Source organism: Micromesistius poutassou, assembly GCF_964030765.1.
Source record: "Micromesistius poutassou genome assembly, chromosome: 14".
In the NCBI taxonomy this organism is placed as follows: domain Eukaryota; kingdom Metazoa; phylum Chordata; class Actinopteri; order Gadiformes; family Gadidae; genus Micromesistius; species Micromesistius poutassou.
In genome coordinates, this window is record NC_140284.1 from 190073 (window position 1) to 210530 (window position 20458).

At 47.8% G+C, this 20458-nt stretch overlaps 1 protein-coding gene across 4 annotated transcripts in view; it reads left to right on the forward strand.

Annotated features, from left to right (window-relative positions):
- tns1b (tensin 1b) overlaps positions 1–20458 on the forward strand; it is a 181868-nt gene that overhangs the window by 93945 nt on the left and 67465 nt on the right. For all 4 annotated transcript variants that reach the window (XM_084478512.1, XM_084478514.1, XM_084478513.1 and 1 more), the window contains 2 exons: positions 5462–5500; positions 19707–19748. In XM_084478512.1, the coding sequence (XP_084334638.1) occupies positions 5462–5500; positions 19707–19748 (81 nt within the window). The remainder of the gene's footprint in view (positions 1–5461; positions 5501–19706; positions 19749–20458) is intronic.

Here is a 20458-nt window from a genome sequence, read left to right on the forward strand (position 1 = left end):
TCACTGTAATGATGACCAGCACAACGTCAAGCACTGCAGACCCTCAAAGGTCGTTAGTGAGGGTTCGTTAGGAGACAGGAGGGGGGGGGAGCCGAGAGCAGCTACATAATTGGCCTGTATCTAGATCTGGACTGTCTCAGTGGCTCCGGAGGAAACCAGCTGGGACAAAATGGCATCCCACAAGCACCCGGCTCCTCTAACGGGAACCTTTGTCCGCGGGAAATGGACCTTGGCTTAATGCTGTTAACACAAGCGCGTACGGAATGCCACCGCACAATTACTCTTTTATTATATGACACTCATTTGAGCGCTCCCGATACGACAGCATCAACACACGCTCACGGCCCGGTCCCTGTCCCCCCTGTCCCCCCGTCTCCCCTCGTGCACGGCGCACAAAGCTGTCCGTCCAGCCGTGTTGGGCGTGCGCTCTCAGAGAGGGGCTGGTGTGACCGCTGTGACCAGCGCCCTCTGTTGTGTTTGTTGTTGTGGATGCTCCCCACGCTTGGTTTAGCTCCTATGCATGAGTGGGGTTGGATTACACAGTCAGTAATGAACGCGTAGTAGATGGTACCAGTAGAGTAGTAATGATGTTAGCGGTACTGCTTCGTTAGTAGGCTGTGACTACAAATTGAGCGAAGAAATAACATCACATACGGTGTTACGTTTGTAAAAGTGTCTGGGTTATTGGGTTAGGGTGAGACAGGAATAGACACCACGACCTGCAGACAGCCTATGAAAAAATAAATAAAAACACACACACACACAAGCACCTTGCAGACTTTTGATCCAAATCTATTAGCGCCTGCCTTACACTCCCCCTCCACAAAGCCCTGGAACATTCCTCCTCGCTCTGTTGTCTTTAGCCCGGGGAGGAGGAGTGTCAGGAGTCCCCCCCCCCCCCCCCGACCTGTGGCTAGCGCCATGCTCACCTGCAGCCCCCCCCCCCGACCTGTGGCTAGCGCCATGCTCACCTGCAGCCCCCCCCCTCCCCTGCTAAGCTACGCCCACGGCTTCCCCGAGCCGGAACGCCGCTCCAGGTTCTGCTCTGGTTTCAGGAAGCGACTACTTAGCATGAGGGAGTGTGAGGTATTCCGGACGCTCGCTACCAGGAGGGAGGGCGGCCACGTCTCACCTGTACGGGGGGGGTCGGGTTACGGGAGGGGGAGGCCCGGGTCTGCGGTGGTCCTGGGGGGGGGTCGGGTTACGGGAGGGGGAGGCCCGGGTCTGCGGTGGTCCGGGGGGGGGTGGTTATCATCATGTATCATGTATTAACACGATTATACGTGTCAATGTGGATTCTGTTTTTTTGAACGGCGGCTCAATGGAAACGTGGGATCTCTTTATCAGGGTTTGGTCCCTGAGGAGGTACAGAGGTGTGATGGAGGAATGGGATGGAGGTGGATTCACTTTGGTGGGCCCTTTGTGTAATTTGTCAGCTCTTCGGTAAATCAGTCAATGTCAGTTTAAACGTCTTCACAGTAGGCCGATTATATTTCCATTGAATGAGTTTTACTGGTTAGTTTTAGGACCGCATGTTTTATCAAATAACAATAATTTCTGTATACTTTCTTGTGATTAGATGTGTTCAGGATTGTATTTGACATGAACACTTAAAGACATTTGTGTGTATAACGTGTAGAACCATGATTCTGAAAGATAAGTTAGTGTAAAAGTAGATTCTGTAGAGGTATCCAACACCACCTGACACAGAGTTTTGTTGTATATTAAACTCTTATTATGTATACAACACTTCTTCTAGGGCTGCTCACCACTAAATGAACGCTGGGCTCACGCCCTCAGCCCTGTGAGGTCTCCTCTGTGAGGGTCTCCTCAGCCCTGTGAGGTCTCCTCTGTGAGGGTCTCCTCAGCCCTGTGAGGTCTCCTCAGCCCTGTGAGGTCTCCTCTGTGAGGGTCTCCTCAGCCCTGTGAGGGTCTCCTCAGCCCTGTGAGGTCTCCTCAGCCCTGTGAGGTCTCCTCTGTGAGGTCTCCTCAGCCCTGTGAGGTCTCCTCTGTGAGGGTCTCCTCAGCCCTGTGAGGTCTCCTCTGTGAGGGTCTCCTCAGCCCTGTGAGGTCTCCTCTGTGAGGGTCTCCTCAGCCCTGTGAGGTCTCCTCTGTGAGGGTCTCCTCAGCCCTGTGAGGTCTCCTCTGTGAGGGTCTCCTCAGCCCTGTGAGGTCTCCTCAGCCCTGTGAGGTCTCCTCAGCCCTGTGAGGTCTCCTCAGCCCTGTGAGGTCTCCTCTGTGAGGGTCTCCTCAGCCCTGTGAGGTCTCTCGTTCCCCTCGTCCTGCTGCTCTACCCTGTTTCTCCCGTTACCTTCTCAGTGCTACATTAGCGCTAAACTGCCAACTTACAGCATTGCTGTTACTTAACACATCAACACCTGGGAGCTGTGAGTCAGAACTGGGCTCACCTTTAACTTAAAAGCTTTCTATGTTCTAAAGACACAAGCGCTTGTGTGTGTCCCAACTGTAGTGCTTAGACTTTTTGAATCATAGGCATGAAAAAAAAAAATCCAAAAATTGGACTGAAAAGAAATTGAAACTGAAACCGGCCTGGTTCAGATTAACCACCCTCCCTGATTAAAAAAAACAACGCAAATTAAAATAAATATGCAAAGCCATCAGTTCAATGTTTGGTGCCTAGCTCTGTGTGGTGGTGGTGTGGTGACGGCTAAGCCCTGACAAGGCTTATCCCAGGTCAGGTGATGTGAACACTCTGCAGGCCTGCAGGATCCTGGACCGCTGAGGGAGAGCCTGTAGACAGGACGGCCTGCGGCGGAGAACACACAGGCCATCGGTCTTAGGGTTTGACGTTGACGCGAGTCACTGTAAGCTGTCAAGCTCGATCAATGATGCCAGAGAGACATTCCTGGGAGCAGACACACATTCCCCCACACTTCTCTCTCCCCCCGGGAATGACATGACCAGCAGCACTACATAAAGTTCTAGACTTCATATACAGGCCTGCTTTACTATTGTTGTACAAACTCTAGCAATGACATTGTATGCTTAACCTAGGAAGTGTTACCCATGATGTTGTTCATTTTAACTGGCCAATCCCTCTCTTTTGGCAAAAGATGGTTGAATTTCATTTTGTGAGGTAACTTTACTATACAACCACTAAAACATCCTAATCCCTGTGTTTGAGGACATTGGGAGGCCACCACCTTGTCATGTTCTCATATTAACAGCTAGACCCTTATGACATGGGAGGGAACGCCTTTTATCAGATAAAAGTCACTTCCTGTTTAGAGTTTGAAATTCCTTTTTTCCCCTGACTGAGGATAATGCTCAAAGGGAATGATCAAATGATCAAAGGGACAACAAAAATAATACAAATAAAAAATGCAGCGACCCAAATGACTTCATATCCTCCATGATGACCCTGCAATTTCAGTTAGTTAACCTCACATTGTAAAATGGCGGCTGTCCAGCAGAGCTTTTAGCTTGATTGTATCCTTAAACACACAGACCAGTAGTACAACACTGTGCTCCAATCAAAATACTGACCCATACTAATAGAGCCATATATGGAAGTACTCCCGTTTCCACTGTTTACAAGTGTGTGAAAGCGTACTAAATATACAAAATCTCTTTAATATTTACCATATACAGTATAGAGTATTACACAACACCTTAGATGAGACCACTAACAATGATGATAGAAGTGAACTGTTTTCCTGAACAGGCGAGGGAGAATGTGTTAGCTTCAGGAGTAACACAAACCAGCGGCGTTGTGTTCACACTCTGAGACTATATTAGTCCGGGTTTACCTCCTTCCTCAGAGGTCAGCTGTCATGATAACCTGGTCAACCTATAACCCATTTTATAAATCACACACAAACCACTGAACTACACTGAGACAGGATAGTGGTCAGGGGGTCCCAGTCAAAAGGTTGTCTCCAGTCTAACTGTAGCCACTGAACTACACTGAGACAGGATAGTGGTCAGGGGGTCCCAGTCAAAAGGTTGTCTCCAGTCTAACTGTAGCCACTGAACTACACTGAGACAGGATAGTGGTCAGGGGGTCCAGTCAAAAGGTTGTCTCCAGTCTAACTGTAGCCACTGAACTACACTGAGACAGGATAGTGGTCAGGGGGTCCAGTCAAAAGGTTGTCTCCAGTCTAACTGTAGCCATGCCTAAGTGCCACCGGCTCCTTGCCTGCTAAATGACTAAACAGTAAATAGGAACAGAGATGACGGGTCGAGTAAACAGAGCCATGAATACCCAGAGGGTGGGATATGGCACATGTATGAGACAAATGTTTAAAAATAACACAGATGAGATATTAAATAACCAAACACTGTTGGGATGTATTTAAAGATGAGCTGGAGTTCATGTGCTAGCTACGCTGCAGAGAGCTGGTGCTTCTATAACAGGCAGAAGCTTCTGGTCTTATGTGAACTAAAGAGGGCAGATTAGAGACAGACGGAGGAAGGAAGCCGCCATGATCACATCCCTCTCATCCTCATCAAGACGCAGTGTGTGTGTTTTTCTTTTACATTCTTTTTTTTTCCAGAAACATTGTCTCCGGGTTCTATTTAAGGGGCATTATCATTTCCTTCTTCCTGTTTACTGTCCTCAAGCCTGGCAATTTCACCTCCAAGCTCCGATAGCAGGGCCGGGCGGGTGATTGGGTAGTAATCCGATTATCCCGGCAGTTCACAGACCGTGAGATTTGTCGTGAACTCAATTTGTGTATCCAACAAAACACCAGGACTTCCCTGTGGGGCGGTTGCCCTCCATTTTCAAGGCTCTTTAAATAGGCCTTTATTTTCACTTTTACTTTGAAATTCTCACCCGTTTTTTTCTTCTTTGATTCAAACTGGTGCACTGTCTGTTGAAAACATTTGTGTTTTGAGAACAGGCAGATTGCTTTTTCCGCCTGTTGCCTGTCCTCTGGTATGGCTGCTTTCAGCTTTCAGGAAAACCGCTCATCCAAAGAGCTTCACATTTGACTCCCTTGGTTTAGTTAGACCCTTGGTTAAACCCTTGGTTTAGTTAGACCCTTGGTTAAACCCTTGGTTTAGTTAGACCCTTGGTTAAACCCTTGGTTTAGTTAGACCCTTGGTTAAACCCTTGGTTTAGTTAGACCCTTGGTTAAACCCTTGGTTTAGTTAGACCCTTGGTTAAACCCTTGGTTTAGTTTGCACTCCCTTGGTTTGTCTGCAGCTCACGCGCCAAGTGTGAAGATGTAAGGAATTTGTGAAAAGACGAAGGACAGACTAACACACATGAATACAGGCATATAGAGACCATCCTAAGACCAGGGTCATGATGTCTAAAGATGTGTTCATTGTGTATCATTTACAGATCACCACAAGCCTCTTAGTGGCTGTAACGGTTAGGAAGAATCTGCGATATATAACCTACAAGAGCGTCTTACATGTGTACCCTCTTTTAAGCTGACAACGCCTCATGTTATGTGACCAGCTGACTGAGTTTGTCTTCTTTTCGTTCTAGGTGTCCTCGTCTTGTGTTCCCTCCACTAACTATGAGCTGGTGAGTCCTCCATCTTACCTGTCATCATACTTTACATCACAGAAGGGTTTTCAATGAATAAAACCCAGAGAATAACATCTGAACTCACCGTATATTAAATCAACGCTCTAATTCCTCTCTTTGTACATTACAGAGGCTCATAAATAGGGGTCACATTTTTTAAATCATTACCAGTCATGAGCTTAATACATGGACAAATAGTTGCAGTTAATATGTGATCACATTACAAGCTGCATGAAAACAGATGAGTTCGTCAGGGTTTTCACTTTTTAGTAAGGGCTTATTCAAAAAGATTGAAGTTAGTAGTAAGCAAGTTCACTCTCTTTAAACCATGTTTGTTTTTTAAATATCATTAAACATTGTGAAAAGTCACATAGGCATGCAATGATGCTGCCTGGGCCATAAAAAACATATCTGCTTTGTTGCCTTATTTGGTACTTGGTAAGATGCTGTTTGGCCCGGTTTCTCTCCCTCTCTCTCTCTCCCCCCCCCCCCCCCTCTCTCTCTCTCTCCCTCTCTCTCTATATCTCTCCCTCTCTCTATATCGCTCTTTCTCTCTCTCTCTCTCTCTCCCTATATCTCTCTCTCTCTCTCTCTCTCTCTCTCTCTCTCTCCCTCTCTCTCTATATCTCTCCCTCTCTCCCTCTCTCCCTCTCTCCCGCTCCCTCTCCCTCTCTCTATATCTCTCCCTCTTCCTCTCTCTCTCACTCTCCCTCGCTCTCTCTCTCTCTCTCTCTCTCCCTCTCCCTCTCTCTATATCTCTCCCTCTTCCTCTCTCTCTCTCTCTCTCTCTCTTTCTCTCTCTCTCTCTCTCTCTCTCTCTCTCTCTCTCTCTCACTATGTTATGTGTGTATAAACTGGTCTTTACTTAACTTGGCTCACCAAGACAAACATCCCGTAGTCATACCCTGTCCTCTGCTCAAAATAAATCCTGAATACTTGCGTAAACGTTGTGGTAATCAAAGCAAAGCATATGTTTGCAAAGGCTTTATTCTGGGGTTTTTACATCTGTTATTTAACGTGAAAATGTCTTAACTGAAAGAAAGTTAGTTTCCCTCCACCGCCGGCCAATAGGAGACGCCCCATGGGGCGGAACTCAACGCATTACGGCAGTTGATTGGCCTCATAAAAGCTGATGAGCTCAGAGAAGAGAGATAGTTGAGACTGAGAACAACCAGAGACTAGGATGATGTAACAGCGTAACAAAGCATACACATCAGCTCATTTTATTGATAAGCTTATTCCTGGTCATGGTGACACACCCCTCCACCCCTCCTTCGTTCCCTTCATTCCCCTCCTTTGTTTCCTGTAGGTGAACACCTGTAGGTTTGTGTGTTTGGAGTGGTGAACACCTGTAGGTGTGTGTGTTTGGATTTGTCCATGTGTGTGAAAAATGCACAGGTGGTTTCTTCAGGTCAGCCGCTTCTCCGCAGATGGTCTATGGCGGTGTGTGTGTGTGTGTGTGTGTGTGTGTGTGTGTGTGTCTGTGTCTGTGTGTGTGTGTGTGTGTGTGTGTGTTCAGCTGTGCTGGCCAAAAGGTTTCCAGTTGGGCTCCATGTTTGGTGAATTCCTCTCCAGTCAGAGAGCCAGAGACATGATTCATGGGAATATTCAGGTGCACCAGAGAACAACAACAGATATGAATGTGACGTTGTCATCCCAGGTCTGATATTGGACTGGAATACATATTTCTGAGAACAATGTACCCACTGTTATTATGTACCCACTGTCATTTCAATCTGAATGTAAAGGAATATTATGTAACAATTCCACATTCAAATATCTAAAAACGACAATGTTCAACCCCGAGACATTCCTATTCACGGTAACGGTCATATGCCTGTTAGCCCTGAACTTCCAGGTAAACAAACAAAAACAGGAATCCAGTAGAGACCTTATTTATGGACATGATATTTCAATATCAATCCAGCTTACTAAGATGTGCTACTTCGTTGGCTAATGCCTTGTTTCCAACACACACATTTGTGTTCTTTAGCTGTCCGAGAGAACTACACCGTCTGTTATCGATACAATTGACTATTTATTTATAATAGGGTAAATCATATTTCATTGTAGAGCTGCACTCAACCCATGTTTTCTCTTGCTATGTCTCTCACCAACGCACTGACAGCAGAGGCCCTCTGCATGCACTCTCTAAACAAAACATTTGCGGGATGAATAATTGTTGTTGTTGACCTTTCCCTGCATAGGATACAGCTGGCCAGACTCATTAATAGAATCAATCCAGAGTTCAGATATCAGTATGAGGAATGCCGGAAATACCAAAAAACGTTCTGTGTAAAACATCTTTACACAAAGGGTATTTGGCCTATTGTGTAAACATCTTGACCAAACGAAGACTTTAGAGAGGAATGCTGCTGCTGCCCACACCTGTCATCACCTCTTTAATTCCCCTTTGTCACATCTCAGTTATTCAGAGTCTCATTCTGAAACACAAAGTTATGAACAGTGTGATTGTTTTGGCCCCGGGGAGCATCACTGGGCCACATTACGTTATCTACAGCTGTTTGGGAAGTTGACTCACCTAATGGTAAGTGAGCAAGTGAACCTTATGATAGGCTATTTCATTAGATTTTAATGACATATTGTAACCTAATATGACATAATCGTGAAATCATTAATTTGTCCATAAACATGATTTCTGCTACCCTGGAAATCCAGAGTTCTCGCAAGAGCACAATTTGAATTTGCTCAGCGAGTCACTCTGGGAACGATATACTCACTCCCCGTGCTTGCTTGCTTCCTCCCCTGGAGTCGGGCCGTTTTTATTACTCGTTGCCAGACCCTACAGCTTTCTAGATTTCCAGGCTAGATTTCTGACTGAATCACGTCAGATCGTTTACTTTTTTGATGGTGAAGACTTCAAGTCCTATGATCCCCCGTTATTCCACGACATCACAGCAAACACTACGTATTTAGTTATCGTTTTGATTGAGCGACTCGTAGTGGCTGAAATGACATACTATACCTTTAAATGACTAACAAGAATGATGGATATTAAAGACATTCACAGCATAGTTTAAACAAAAGTGGAAACATATCTTCTCTTAAACCTAAAATCGGACACTCTCCATATACAGTTCATACCATTACATACACTTACACACATCTCTGGGAAATAATGCAGACAACCTAAGCCCCACATTTCAAGCTTATATCTTAAACATTTCAGTATGAAAACCACCTGAGCCACAGTAAGAAATTTTGAGAAGTGTTGCATGAAAGCACAGCTGATCACCTTTTGAGATTGACCCGACAAAGAACAGATAGCGGTCTTCATCACAGTGCTGGAGCCTGTGTGATAGGAAGAATGTGCCCGGTGACGTGTCGTGTCCTGGCTCTCTGTGCCCGGTGACGTGCCGTGTCCTGGCTCTCTGTGACGTGTCGTGTCCTGGCTCTCTGTGCCCGGTGACGTGTCGTGTCCTGGCTCTCTGTGACGTGCCGTGTCCTGGCTCTCTGTGACGTGTCGTGTCCTGGCTCTCTGTGCCCGGTGACGTGTCCTGGCTCTCTGTGACGTGTCGTGTCCTGGCTCTCTGTGACGTGTTGTGTCCTGGCTCTCTGTGCCCGGTGACGTGTCCTGGCTCTCTGTGACGTGTCGTGTCCTGGCTCTCTGTGCCCGGTGACGTGTCCTGGCTCTCTGTGACGTGTCGTGTCCTGGCTCTCTGTGCCCGGTGACGTGTCCTGGCTCTCTGTGCCCGGTGACGTGTCGTGTCCTGGCTCTCTGTGCCCGGTGACGTGTCCTGGCTCTCTGTGACGTGTCGTGTCCTGGCTCTCTGTGACGTGTTGTGTCCTGGCTCTCTGTGCCCGGTGACGTGTCCTGGCTCTCTGTGACGTGTCGTGTCCTGGCTCTCTGTGCCCGGTGACGTGTCCTGGCTCTCTGTGACGTGTCGTGTCCTGGCTCTCTGTGCCCGGTGACGTGTCCTGGCTCTCTGTGCCCGGTGACGTGTCGTGTCCTGGCTCTCTGTGCCCGGTGACGTGTCCTGGCTCTCTGTGACGTGTCGTGTCCTGGCTCTCTGTGCCCGGTGACGTGTCGTGTCCTGGCTCTCTGTGACGTGTTGTGTCCTGGCTCTCTGTGCCCGGTGACGTGTCCTGGCTCTCTGTGACGTGTTGTGTCCTGGCTCTCTGTGCCCGGTGACGTGTCCTGGCTCTCTGTGACGTGTCGTGTCCTGGCTCTCTGTGACGTGTTGTGTCCTGGCTCTCTGTGCCCGGTGACGTGTCCTGGCTCTCTGTGACGTGTTGTGTCCTGGCTCTCTGTGCCCGGTGACGTGTCCTGGCTCTCTGTGACGTGTCGTGTCCTGGCTCTCTGTGACGTGTTGTGTCCTGGCTCTCTGTGCCCGGTGACGTGTCCTGGCTCTCTGTGACGTGTTGTGTCCTGGCTCTCTGTGCCCGGTGACGTGTCCTGGCTCTCTGTGACGTGTTGTGTCCTGGCTCTCTGTGCCCGGTGACGTGTCCTGGCTCTCTGTGACGTGTCGTGTCCTGGCTCTCTGTGACGTGTTGTGTCCTGGCTCTCTGTGCCCGGTGACGTGTCCTGGCTCTCTGTGACGTGTTGTGTCCTGGCTCTCTGTGCCCGGTGACGTGTCCTGGCTCTCTGTGACGTGTTGTGTCCTGGCTCTCTGTGCCCGGTGACGTGTCCTGGCTCTCTGTGACGTGTTGTGTCCTGGCTCTCTGTGACGTGTTGTGTCCTGGCTCTCTGTGCCCGGTGACGTGTCCTGGCTCTCTGTGACGTGTTGTGTCCTGGCTCTCTGTGACGTGTTGTGTCCTGGCTCTCTGTGACGTGCCGTGTCCTGGCTCTCTGTGACGTGTTGTGTCCTGGCTCTCTGTGACGTGTTGTGTCCTGGCTCTCTGTGCCCGGTGACGTGTCCTGGCTCTCTGTGACGTGCCGTGTCCTGGCTCTCTGTGCCCGGTGACGTGTCCTGGCTCTCTGTGACGTGTTGTGTCCTGGCTCTCTGTGCCCGGTGACGTGTCCTGGCTCTCTGTGACGTGTTGTGTCCTGGCTCTCTGTGACGTGTCGTGTCCTGGCTCTCTGTGCCCGGTGACGTGTCCTGGCTCTCTGTGACGTGTCGTGTCCTGGCTCTCTGTGCCCGGTGACGTGTCCTGGCTCTCTGTGACGTGCCGTGTCCTGGCTCTCTGTGCCCGGTGACGTGTCCTGGCTCGCCCGGTGACGTGTCGTGTCCTGGCTCTCTGTGACGTGTCGTGTCCTGGCTCTCTGTGACGTGTTGTGTCCTGGCTCTCTGTGCCCGGTGACGTGTCCTGGCTCTCTGTGACGTGTCGTGTCCTGGCTCTCTGTGCCCGGTGACGTGTCCTGGCTCTCTGTGACGTGTTGTGTCCTGGCTCTCTGTGCCCGGTGACGTGTCCTGGCTCTCTGTGACGTGTCGTGTCCTGGCTCTCTGTGCCCGGTGACGTGCCGTCATGCCCGTCTGGTGACGGTGCATTCCTGAGACGTGCTCTCTCAGCCGCATCGGCCCTGCCAGGAGCAGTTTGGAGATGAAGGACTCTATCCACCATGTATCAGGATGTGGAGACACGGAGAAGGAGAACGCTGATGCCGTCTGGCTCCACTGGTTGAGCATGGCGGGGAATGGGGTCTGGGTCCCGCCCAGGCCCACAATGTGTGCCCTCATGGTATGAGGCAGCCACCAAATTGCAAATGTTGTTTTGTCAGCAAAGAGTTCTTGGTATTTTTGTTTGGTATGTCACTATATCTAAACACAAGACAATCTCCCCTTTTCCCCCATACCTACTGATATATACACACACACACACACACGCTCGCTCGCTCACTCACTCACTCACTCACTCACTCACTCACTCACTCACTCACTCACTCACTCACTCACTCACTCACTCACTCACTCACTCACTCACTCACTCACTCACTCACTCACTCACTCACACACACACACACACACACACACACACACACACACACACACACACACACACACATATTTTCAGCATCTAGACGAGTCCCGCGGAAGCCTTCCATGACAGCTTGTCCCTGGGGTGTGCTGTAGAGACAGTGCCTGCATGGTTGATTAATGAGACTCTGTTATAGTTAATGAAGAAGGGCCAGCTTTTGCAATCAACCCCCTTGTGTTTAGACCTGACATATTTGGCTGAGTTTCCCATTTCACTCAGTACAAACGAGGCATCCTGGGATAATATATTCCCCAAGTCGATATTCCCAATTCCCCGACCTGGGATGAACATAAAAGAAGCATCATGTTGAAGGAGCTGGAGGTTTGAATCGCTGTGTCTGTGTGTCCCAGTGTTTCATCATGTTGAAGGAGCTGGAGGTTTGAAGCGCTGTGTCTGCGTGTCCCAGTGTTTCATCATGTTGAAGGAGCTGGAGGTTTGAAGCGCTGTGTCTGCGTGTCCCAGTGTTTCATCGCGTGCCGAGCCTGTCTTGTACTGTATGCTAACGATGTAAACGAATACGAGTGCTTACAAGTCGGGGTTTGACTTCCACTGAAGGCTTCTCTATTCTTCTAAATGATGCACTGACGGAGTTGTAAGGTCTTATAAATGCGTCCCCAAATGTTTTTTCCATATATATTACCATAGTTCCCTTCGTGAAAGAAGTAGGGCGTTGAACTTGAACCTTGTTCTGTGTCTCACTCTCTACTAAGTTAAGCCAATACTAGCTGTTTAGTTTAGCAAGGCAGAGGAAGTTAAACAAACCCCTCTAAGTGCAGTGGCTTCCTAACGCGCTCCAATCTTCTGGAAAAAATCCTGTAACAAAGGAGACACGTAGCGGGGGCAAGGTGAGGACATCCGCTACTCGATGGTAGCGATAAGTGCTAATGACAATAGCTCCAGGGCGGCTCTGGGACTCTGTTTTGATGTCTTTCTCAGACACAATGGCCGCCTATAAGGCGACGCCTGCTTAGAAAGCACTCGCTCACCACCAGCAGCAAAACACTGTTGTTGTTCAGTCGCTTGGGCCTCATGACGTCAGCGTTAAGGGATGTATGGAATCTACTTTTGGGGATCTTATGGAATGCTGCTTTGACAGGAGAGGCAGGATGGACTCCTAGCTGAAGGGTCACTGTGGCTGAAATAAACAGTGGACTAAATAAAAGGAAAAATATAGATAGTCAAATACTAAGAGTGGCAATAGAAGAGGGCTCTTAATATACCCAGTCTTCAGACAAGCCTCCATTGTGCAACAGTACACCAGATGCATTTCAACACAACGCAGAGCGGAGAAAAGCAACACCCATCCATCAAAACTAAATACTTTCTTCACCCGCCCACCCACCCCTCTCCCTCCCTCCCTCCCACCCTCTCCCCTCCCCTCCCCTCCTACCCACCCTCTCCCTCCCTCCCTCCTACCCACCCTCTCCCTCCCTCCCTCCCACCCCTCTCCCTCCCTCCCTCCTACCCACCCTCTCCCTCCCTCCCTCCCTCCCCTGGCCTCACATGTTGTCGGCAGCCGTCTGGCGGTTACATAAGGGCCAGAGGAAGGCTGGGTTGGCGTCGACAGGGTGGGGTGAGAACCTCAGAGTCAGAGGTGCTCTTGGGCCACCAGCACTGCTGGGCTTTTTCTCACAGACAAGCCACGCCCCCTACCAGACTCTAGCCCCGCCTCTTGTCTCATGCTTCCTGAAGGAACATGCCCCCACGTCCTGATGCTCTCCTTTCTGGCCAATCAGGATCCCTGAATCCCAGGCATGTTAGTAGCCCCCGCCCACATGAAACAGATATAACACAACGCATGCACACACACACACACACACACACACACACACACACACACACACACACACACACACACACACATACGCAGCTTCCTTCAGTAGTAGCATGTTTGGATTCCTGTGACATGGCTCTGGGAAAACATTAAAGAACAGCTGTGTGTGTGTGTGTGTGTGTGTGTGTGTGTGTGTGTGTGTGTGTGTGTGTGTGTGTGTGTGTGCGCTTGCATGTGCATTGGCATATCCCAGTGTGCATGTGAGGGTGTGTTGCTATGGAGTAGAATGTGTTTGTTTGAACTGATCTTTTCCACTACTTTAACAGATTACACGGTAAACATGCTTATCCATCTCCACTTAAAACACTTTGTGAATGATTTATGGATGTGATTATATATACATGCCCATTCCATAGCTACGTATTTTCCTTGTGCGTGCATGCGAGAGAGAGAGAGAGAGAGAGAGAGAGAGAGAGAGAGAGAGAGAGAGAGAAGAGAGAGAGAGAGAGAGAGAGAGAGAGAGAGAGAGAGAGAGAGAGAGAGATCGCTGTGTGAGAGTGTGTACAGGAGATGGTTGTGTGAGTGTGAGAGAAAGAGAGACAGAGAGAGAGAGACACAGAGAGAGAGACAGAGATAGAGAGAGAATGGAGAGACAGAGAGAGAGAGAGCGATACATTGGTGTGTAAGGGAATAGAGAGTGTATAAGATGGATGGTTGTGTGAGTGAGAGAGAGAGAGAGAGAGAGAGAGAGAGAATGGAGAGACAGAGAGAGAGAGAGAGATACATTGGTGTGTAAGGGAATAGAGAGTGTATAAGATGGATGGTTGTGTGAGTGTGAGAGAGAGAGAGAGAGAGAGAGAGAGAGAGAGAGAGAGGACATGTGTCACCGTGTTAAAAGAGATGTTTGCCATCCCTTTGCTTGAGTGATGGATTTCTTAATACATGTTGAGCCACTGGCCGGTCAGCTCCACCGTGGCAGGGCCATGTTTACTGGTCCATGTTTACTGGTCCATGTTTACAGGTCCATGTTTACTGGTCCATGTTTACTGGTCCATGTTTACAGGTCCATGTTTACTGGTCCATGTTTACTGGTCCATGTTTACAGGTCCATGTTTACTGGTCCATGTTTACAGGTCCATGTTTACTGGTCCATGTTTACAGGTCCATGTTTACTGGTCCATGTTTACTGGTCCATGTTTACAGGTCCATGTTTACTGGTCCATGTTTACAGGTCCATGTTTACTGGTCCATGTTTACAGGTCCATGTTTACTGGTCCATGTTTACTGGTCCATGTTTACAGGTCCATGTTTACTGGTCCATGTTTACTGGTCCATGTTTACAGGTCCATGTTTACTGGTCCATGTTTACAGGTCCATGTTTACTGGTCCATGTTTACTGGTCCATGTTTACAGGTCCATGTTTACTGGTCCATGTTTACAGGTCCATGTTTACTGGTCCATGTTTACTGGTCCATGTTTACTGGTCCATGTTTACTGGTCCATGTTTACTGCAGCGCCCTGACATCCGGTGGCGGGTCCCAGCCCGGGAGAGGGAGCGGGATACCAGAGCCGCGCCGGGATCTTTGCCTTTTTAGGCAGCCACCAGACGGGGAAAAATGTTGATCCAGCCTCTTGCCAAACAGCTGTCTTTTGGTTTTGAAACCAAATAAGCAGTTTGTGTTTTCAGACTTTATTAAAAAAGGTGGCCGACTCTGTTTTAACATGTCATGCTCTCTCAGCGAGGAATAACAAAACCATTTTGTGAAACGTGTCACATTGTTGAAACGGTAACCGTAGATATGCCGGTAGTGGCCCTAACCACAGTAACCGAGTCTTGCGTGCGCATGTGTGTGCGTCTGTTAGGGTTTCGGAATGCATTTGAATGGAGTGAATACAACACACCTGCTGTGAGGATGGCATGGACTTCCCCTCTCTGCCCACTAGGAGGCACTACTGAGCATCATTGTTGTTGTGGAGTCTAGGCTGGCTCTCTGTAGACTGCCAATCTATCAAGCATACTAATACAAATGATACATTTTAAGTAAAGAAAATCAATTCAACAGACAATTTAGAATCCAAAAATGTATACTTGATTCATAGATCTTTACAAACGTACATAGAGAACCTAGAGAATGTAACGTACCTGTTTATAGATTTAATACCGTCAAACAAGGAGGATAATCTAGAGGGGACTGGAGTAAGACATTAAGACAGTAGGCCTCATTCATCTCTCTCAGATGTCAGGGATCTAGATATCTTTTTTCACAAGATACCTAACCCTTCTCATTTACTCTCTGCCTCTCCTGTTTCTGACATGTTGAAATGAGACATGTAGAATGTGATTTAGTACATCAAGGTTCATTCCTCTTCTATCAAAGGCTCCTTCTATCTTCAGTCAGTGAGGGTGTGGAGCAGGGTGGGAATTTCACAACGGCCACGACGGCCATGGCCGTCGTTGCCCCGCACTTTGGCCTTGATGCCCTGTGAAAAATGTTCAATTTACGGCCAAAGTGGCCTTTGTGCCCCTCAAAGTTCCAGTGTAAACAACGCTAGTGACGCGTGGTGGGATTTTATGGAATTACGGCCATCCTAGTGCGCGCAGGAGGCTAGTCCCGTGTCTGTGGATCACAGCGATTGCTCTGCTGGGATTGTTCCAAAATAGAACTTGCGCAACTTCGCGAACCGCGCAGGTGAAGTATCAACATCACATGAAAGAAGAACGTCAACCAGCCTCCTCAGCAGTGTTTGTAATAACGCCGTTTAAAATAACGGCGTTAGGTAACGCCGTTATTTGTTCAGTAACAGGTAATCTAACTAATTACTTTTTAACGCCTTACCGTTACTGACAGTTAAATGCGGTGCGGTACTATGAATTGATTGAATAAACTGTGTAATCCGAACGCACCCCTGGCTCCACACAAACTGCTAGTGAGGAGACCGGGTTTAACAACAATATAAGCGATTATGATTGGCTAAGGCAGAGTCATGTTTCATGGTAGCCAATCGGAGCCAGTGTTTTTACACACAAGCCAGGATACGCGTGCCACACGCACACACAAACACCAAACAGATTCGATGAAGCAGTAGAAATGACGAGTCCGGAGCAATCCGATGAAAAGTTGGCATTTTCAAGGTGGAGATATAAACACTAATTCATTGAGGTCAAAGGCAAGAACGTGCATGTAAAGTGAACATTATGTCCAGGAGCAAAGATGTTGTAAGCAACTCTAATTTAATGAAGCATCTCACAACGACACACGCATCTACAAAGCTATTTTTTTTTTTTTTTTTTTTTTTACAGTAACGCAAATAATTACTTTCCCTGGTAACTAGTTACTTTTATTATAGAGTAATTCAGTTACTAACTCTGTTATTTTTTGGAACAAGTAGTGAGTAACTATGACTGCACTGTGTCAGGAGAAAGTGTATCTCTGATACTTCTGTGTTTAGGTCACAGTGGTGGCTGTTGTCTTTCCGTAGCAGAAAGACTCTCTCTCTCTCTCTCTCTCTCTCTCTCTCTCTCTCTCTCTCAGTATCTCAGTATCTCTAAATGCAATGTTTTACAATATGACATGTTTTTCAATGTTTCTAAATTAAAACAAATGTTTTAATACATAATTAATGTTTTTTGGTGAATGAGAATGTTAAGGTATTAATCTGAAAGGTAAAACCAAATGACGAAATTCCAAGCCTGGTGTGGAGGCCAACCTCTGCTCTGTCTCATATCCAAATGGATTTATATCTTTATTTATATATGGCAGTTGTACATTATTGCTTTTCCTCAACCCTGTGTTTTTCCCGCCATTCCAGAGATTTCATTTTTGACTTTATTGTCTGGTGACGCATGAAGCACACACGTGAACTGACACACACACGTGAACTGACATGTACAAACACACCCAACACCTTCTAATAACAACCCGCCATTTAAGCTTAGTCATAGTCTTTCTGCAAGCGGAGGGCACCACACTCGCACACACACACACACACACACACGCAACCACACACACACACACACACACACACACACACACACACACACACAGACACACACACACACACACACACACACACGCAACCACACACACACACACACACACACACACACACACAGACACACACACACATACACACGCACGCACATGCAACCACACACACACTCTCTGCTGTGGTGGCCGTCTCTGACTCAAGGTTTCTGTGTGTAGATATAGTATCCCAGAATGCATTGCTGTACATATATTTAGCTCCTGGTCACTTTGTTTCTGTTTCAAGTTTGGTTGGTGGCCACTGGAGCTGGGAACTCCCTCCACCAAGCATCACCTTTAGCAAGACTGTTCAAAGAGGTGTTAATGTGAGAGGAGGGGGAGAGAGAGACACACAGAGGTAGAGAAGAAGATACCGGAAGAGAGAGAGGATAAGGGAACATACATAAAAGCTTGAGTGAATGAGAGAGAGAAAGACAGAAAGAGGGAGAGACATTGAAACAGAGCCATCGAGAGAGAGAGAGAGAGAGACTCACGTGTCACACACACACACATGTGGCAGCAGGCCCAGGGGTCGTTCCTCCTAAAGGAGATAAAGTGTCATTATGTCCACTGAGCGTCAAACACCTCACGCCCTCTAAAGGACACATCCTCTGTGACTCTGCTGTCAAACCACCCAGTGGACTTAATGGAATCCTTTACGCTTTGGCCATCATCTGATTAGTGTTCAGTATTTACTGAATCTTATTTTATGAAACACACACACACACACACACACACACACACACAGAGGACACACCCTTCCTTCCATCCCGTGCTTCTGACCAGTTCAGATAGTTTCTGCCTCTGTGCTCATTCATCATTTAGTTCACTCAGTGTGTGTGGATGGATGTCTGCGTTCCTGTACGCACACATGCATACACACATGATGCATGTATAGATACATCCCTTAAGACCAACAGAGAGACACACACACACACACACACACACACACACACTCTCTGGGGCCCTGTAGCACTGTGTCCTCTCTCATTCCTGATACCTCACTACACCAACAGTCTGACCTACAACAACATGCTGACACACACACGCACGCACGCATGCACGCACGCACACACACACACACACACACACACACACAGACACACACACACACACAAAGGCGCAGAGGCACACAGAGATGCTCTCTCTGGTCCTCTCCATGGTTCGTGGTTTGTTCTGGGCGTTTCAGGAGCTCCGTCCTCGGGTCACAGCAGCAGACTATAATTTACGCTGTGGACTCACCCTTTGAGATTCTGCAGCCCTGGAGGTTCCTGGTGTGTGTGTGTGTGTGTGTGTGTGTGTGTGTGTGTGTCTCACAACACGCACCAGTCTGCTCACTTTATCGACAGCTGCATCGCCCGACAAAACAGAAGATGCTGCGGTTTTGGATGTTTTGTATGGATGTTCTGTCCTCTTATCACAAGAGGACAGAACAACAACGCAGGTTAAGAGATGCAAAGCCAATAAAAACCAGACAAGAATTACTTTTGGTTGAACATCTGCTGAGCACTGTGGCATCACTGCAATGGCAGACCCCGCCAGTTTAAATGGTGTGTGTGTGTGTGTGCGCGTGTGTGTGTGTGCGTGCTCTCACATGAGACATGAGGACATTGTTGGTTCTGCCCTAGCAGAGATCATTGCGTGCACATCGCTTGTGACTTTACTGCTCTACTACTCTACTGCTCATAGCGATACTATTTACTTACTTAGCAACCTCTATTCATGTACCCCTTTCCCTCCAGATTACTCTGTAGAGACGTATCCATACCTATTTTTTCCATATACTTCCTGCTTCTCATCTCCCTTCTCATCTCCCCTCATACCCTTGCTTTGACGACCACCATCTATCTCTCTCTCTCTCTCTCTCCCTCTTGTACTCGTTCACTCCTAGCTCTCATCATAGCTGTATATGGCGTTAAGTAGCAGCGGGCCACCGATGGACTGCGGTGTTGGCTAATGCAGGGGGATGTGTCCCTCTGGGTAAACATTTACTCAGAGTCATTATTGATGGTCTATCCATGTGGAGCCCCGGCCATGCTCCAGGCCACATTAGGAAAAAGCAGAGCTTCTATTTTCACTCCCAAGTTTGATGGGGAGTAAATTAACATACTGCAGAACAACAGAAATCACACACTCACTTAGACACACACACATACAGAAACACACGCGCACACACACACACACACACACACACACACACACACACACACACACACACACACACACATACAGAAACTCACGCACGCACACATGCACACAATCATGCACACATGCCCCCCCCCCTCCACAAACACACAAACATCAATCCAAAGTATGAGTGTGTGTCAGTTGCACGGGTTCTAGAACACAGATGGTCTTTGTTGATGGCATTTGGGTTCTAAATCATCCCAGTGTGTTCTGTGGTCTGAAGTGTTGTATATTAAATCTATGTCTCTCCTTCTCTCTCTGTTTTGTTTCTTCTGACCAGGCACCTAGCAGTGACCTCGCTCTCAAACATGTAGACACCTTGGTGAGTGACTGCATTAATACCTACAGATGTTCTTAGATTTGTGATAATATATGACAATGATGGATGGATGATGTGCCCGTTTTTACATGACAGGATACATTGACATCACAATTGTCAAGTCCTCGCTTAACACAGTGCTTGTCCAAACATGTGTAGTCCATCCTCTCCTTAAAGCACCTCCTGCTGCTCTCTGATCAACCACCCCGCTGCATTTGCTTTTGCTTTTGGAACCCTTGCACATTTGATATATTTTCATGAGCCATGTTTTCCCATTCGCTTTTCAGTCCCACATTTTGTGCAGCAACTCTGTACCAAAAGCGGTGCCTCCTGGGAAGGTAGCTCAGCACCAAGGCTCTGCAGGTCACTGAGGAGGGTCACTGACGGGAGAGGGCGTCGTGTTTTACCATGAACCACCAAGCGTAGATCTGGGGTATGACGCAAAACTAAACAAGATGAACTCTTCTCTGTGGGGGGAAAACTCTCTTCACCCTCTTAAATCTCCTTATGTAGAGGTTTGAAAAAACTCTAGAAAAGCTGTTTCTGCACAAGCAGTGGGGCTAGTGAAATAAGCTAACTGCTAACCCATATTCTTTGACCAGAATATTACATTCACATTACATTGAGCAGACGCCTTTTTCCATTAAAACGACTTCCAAGAGAGACTCTGAAAAATCTAAGCATACCATCAAAGTTGGAGTAATTAGGACAGA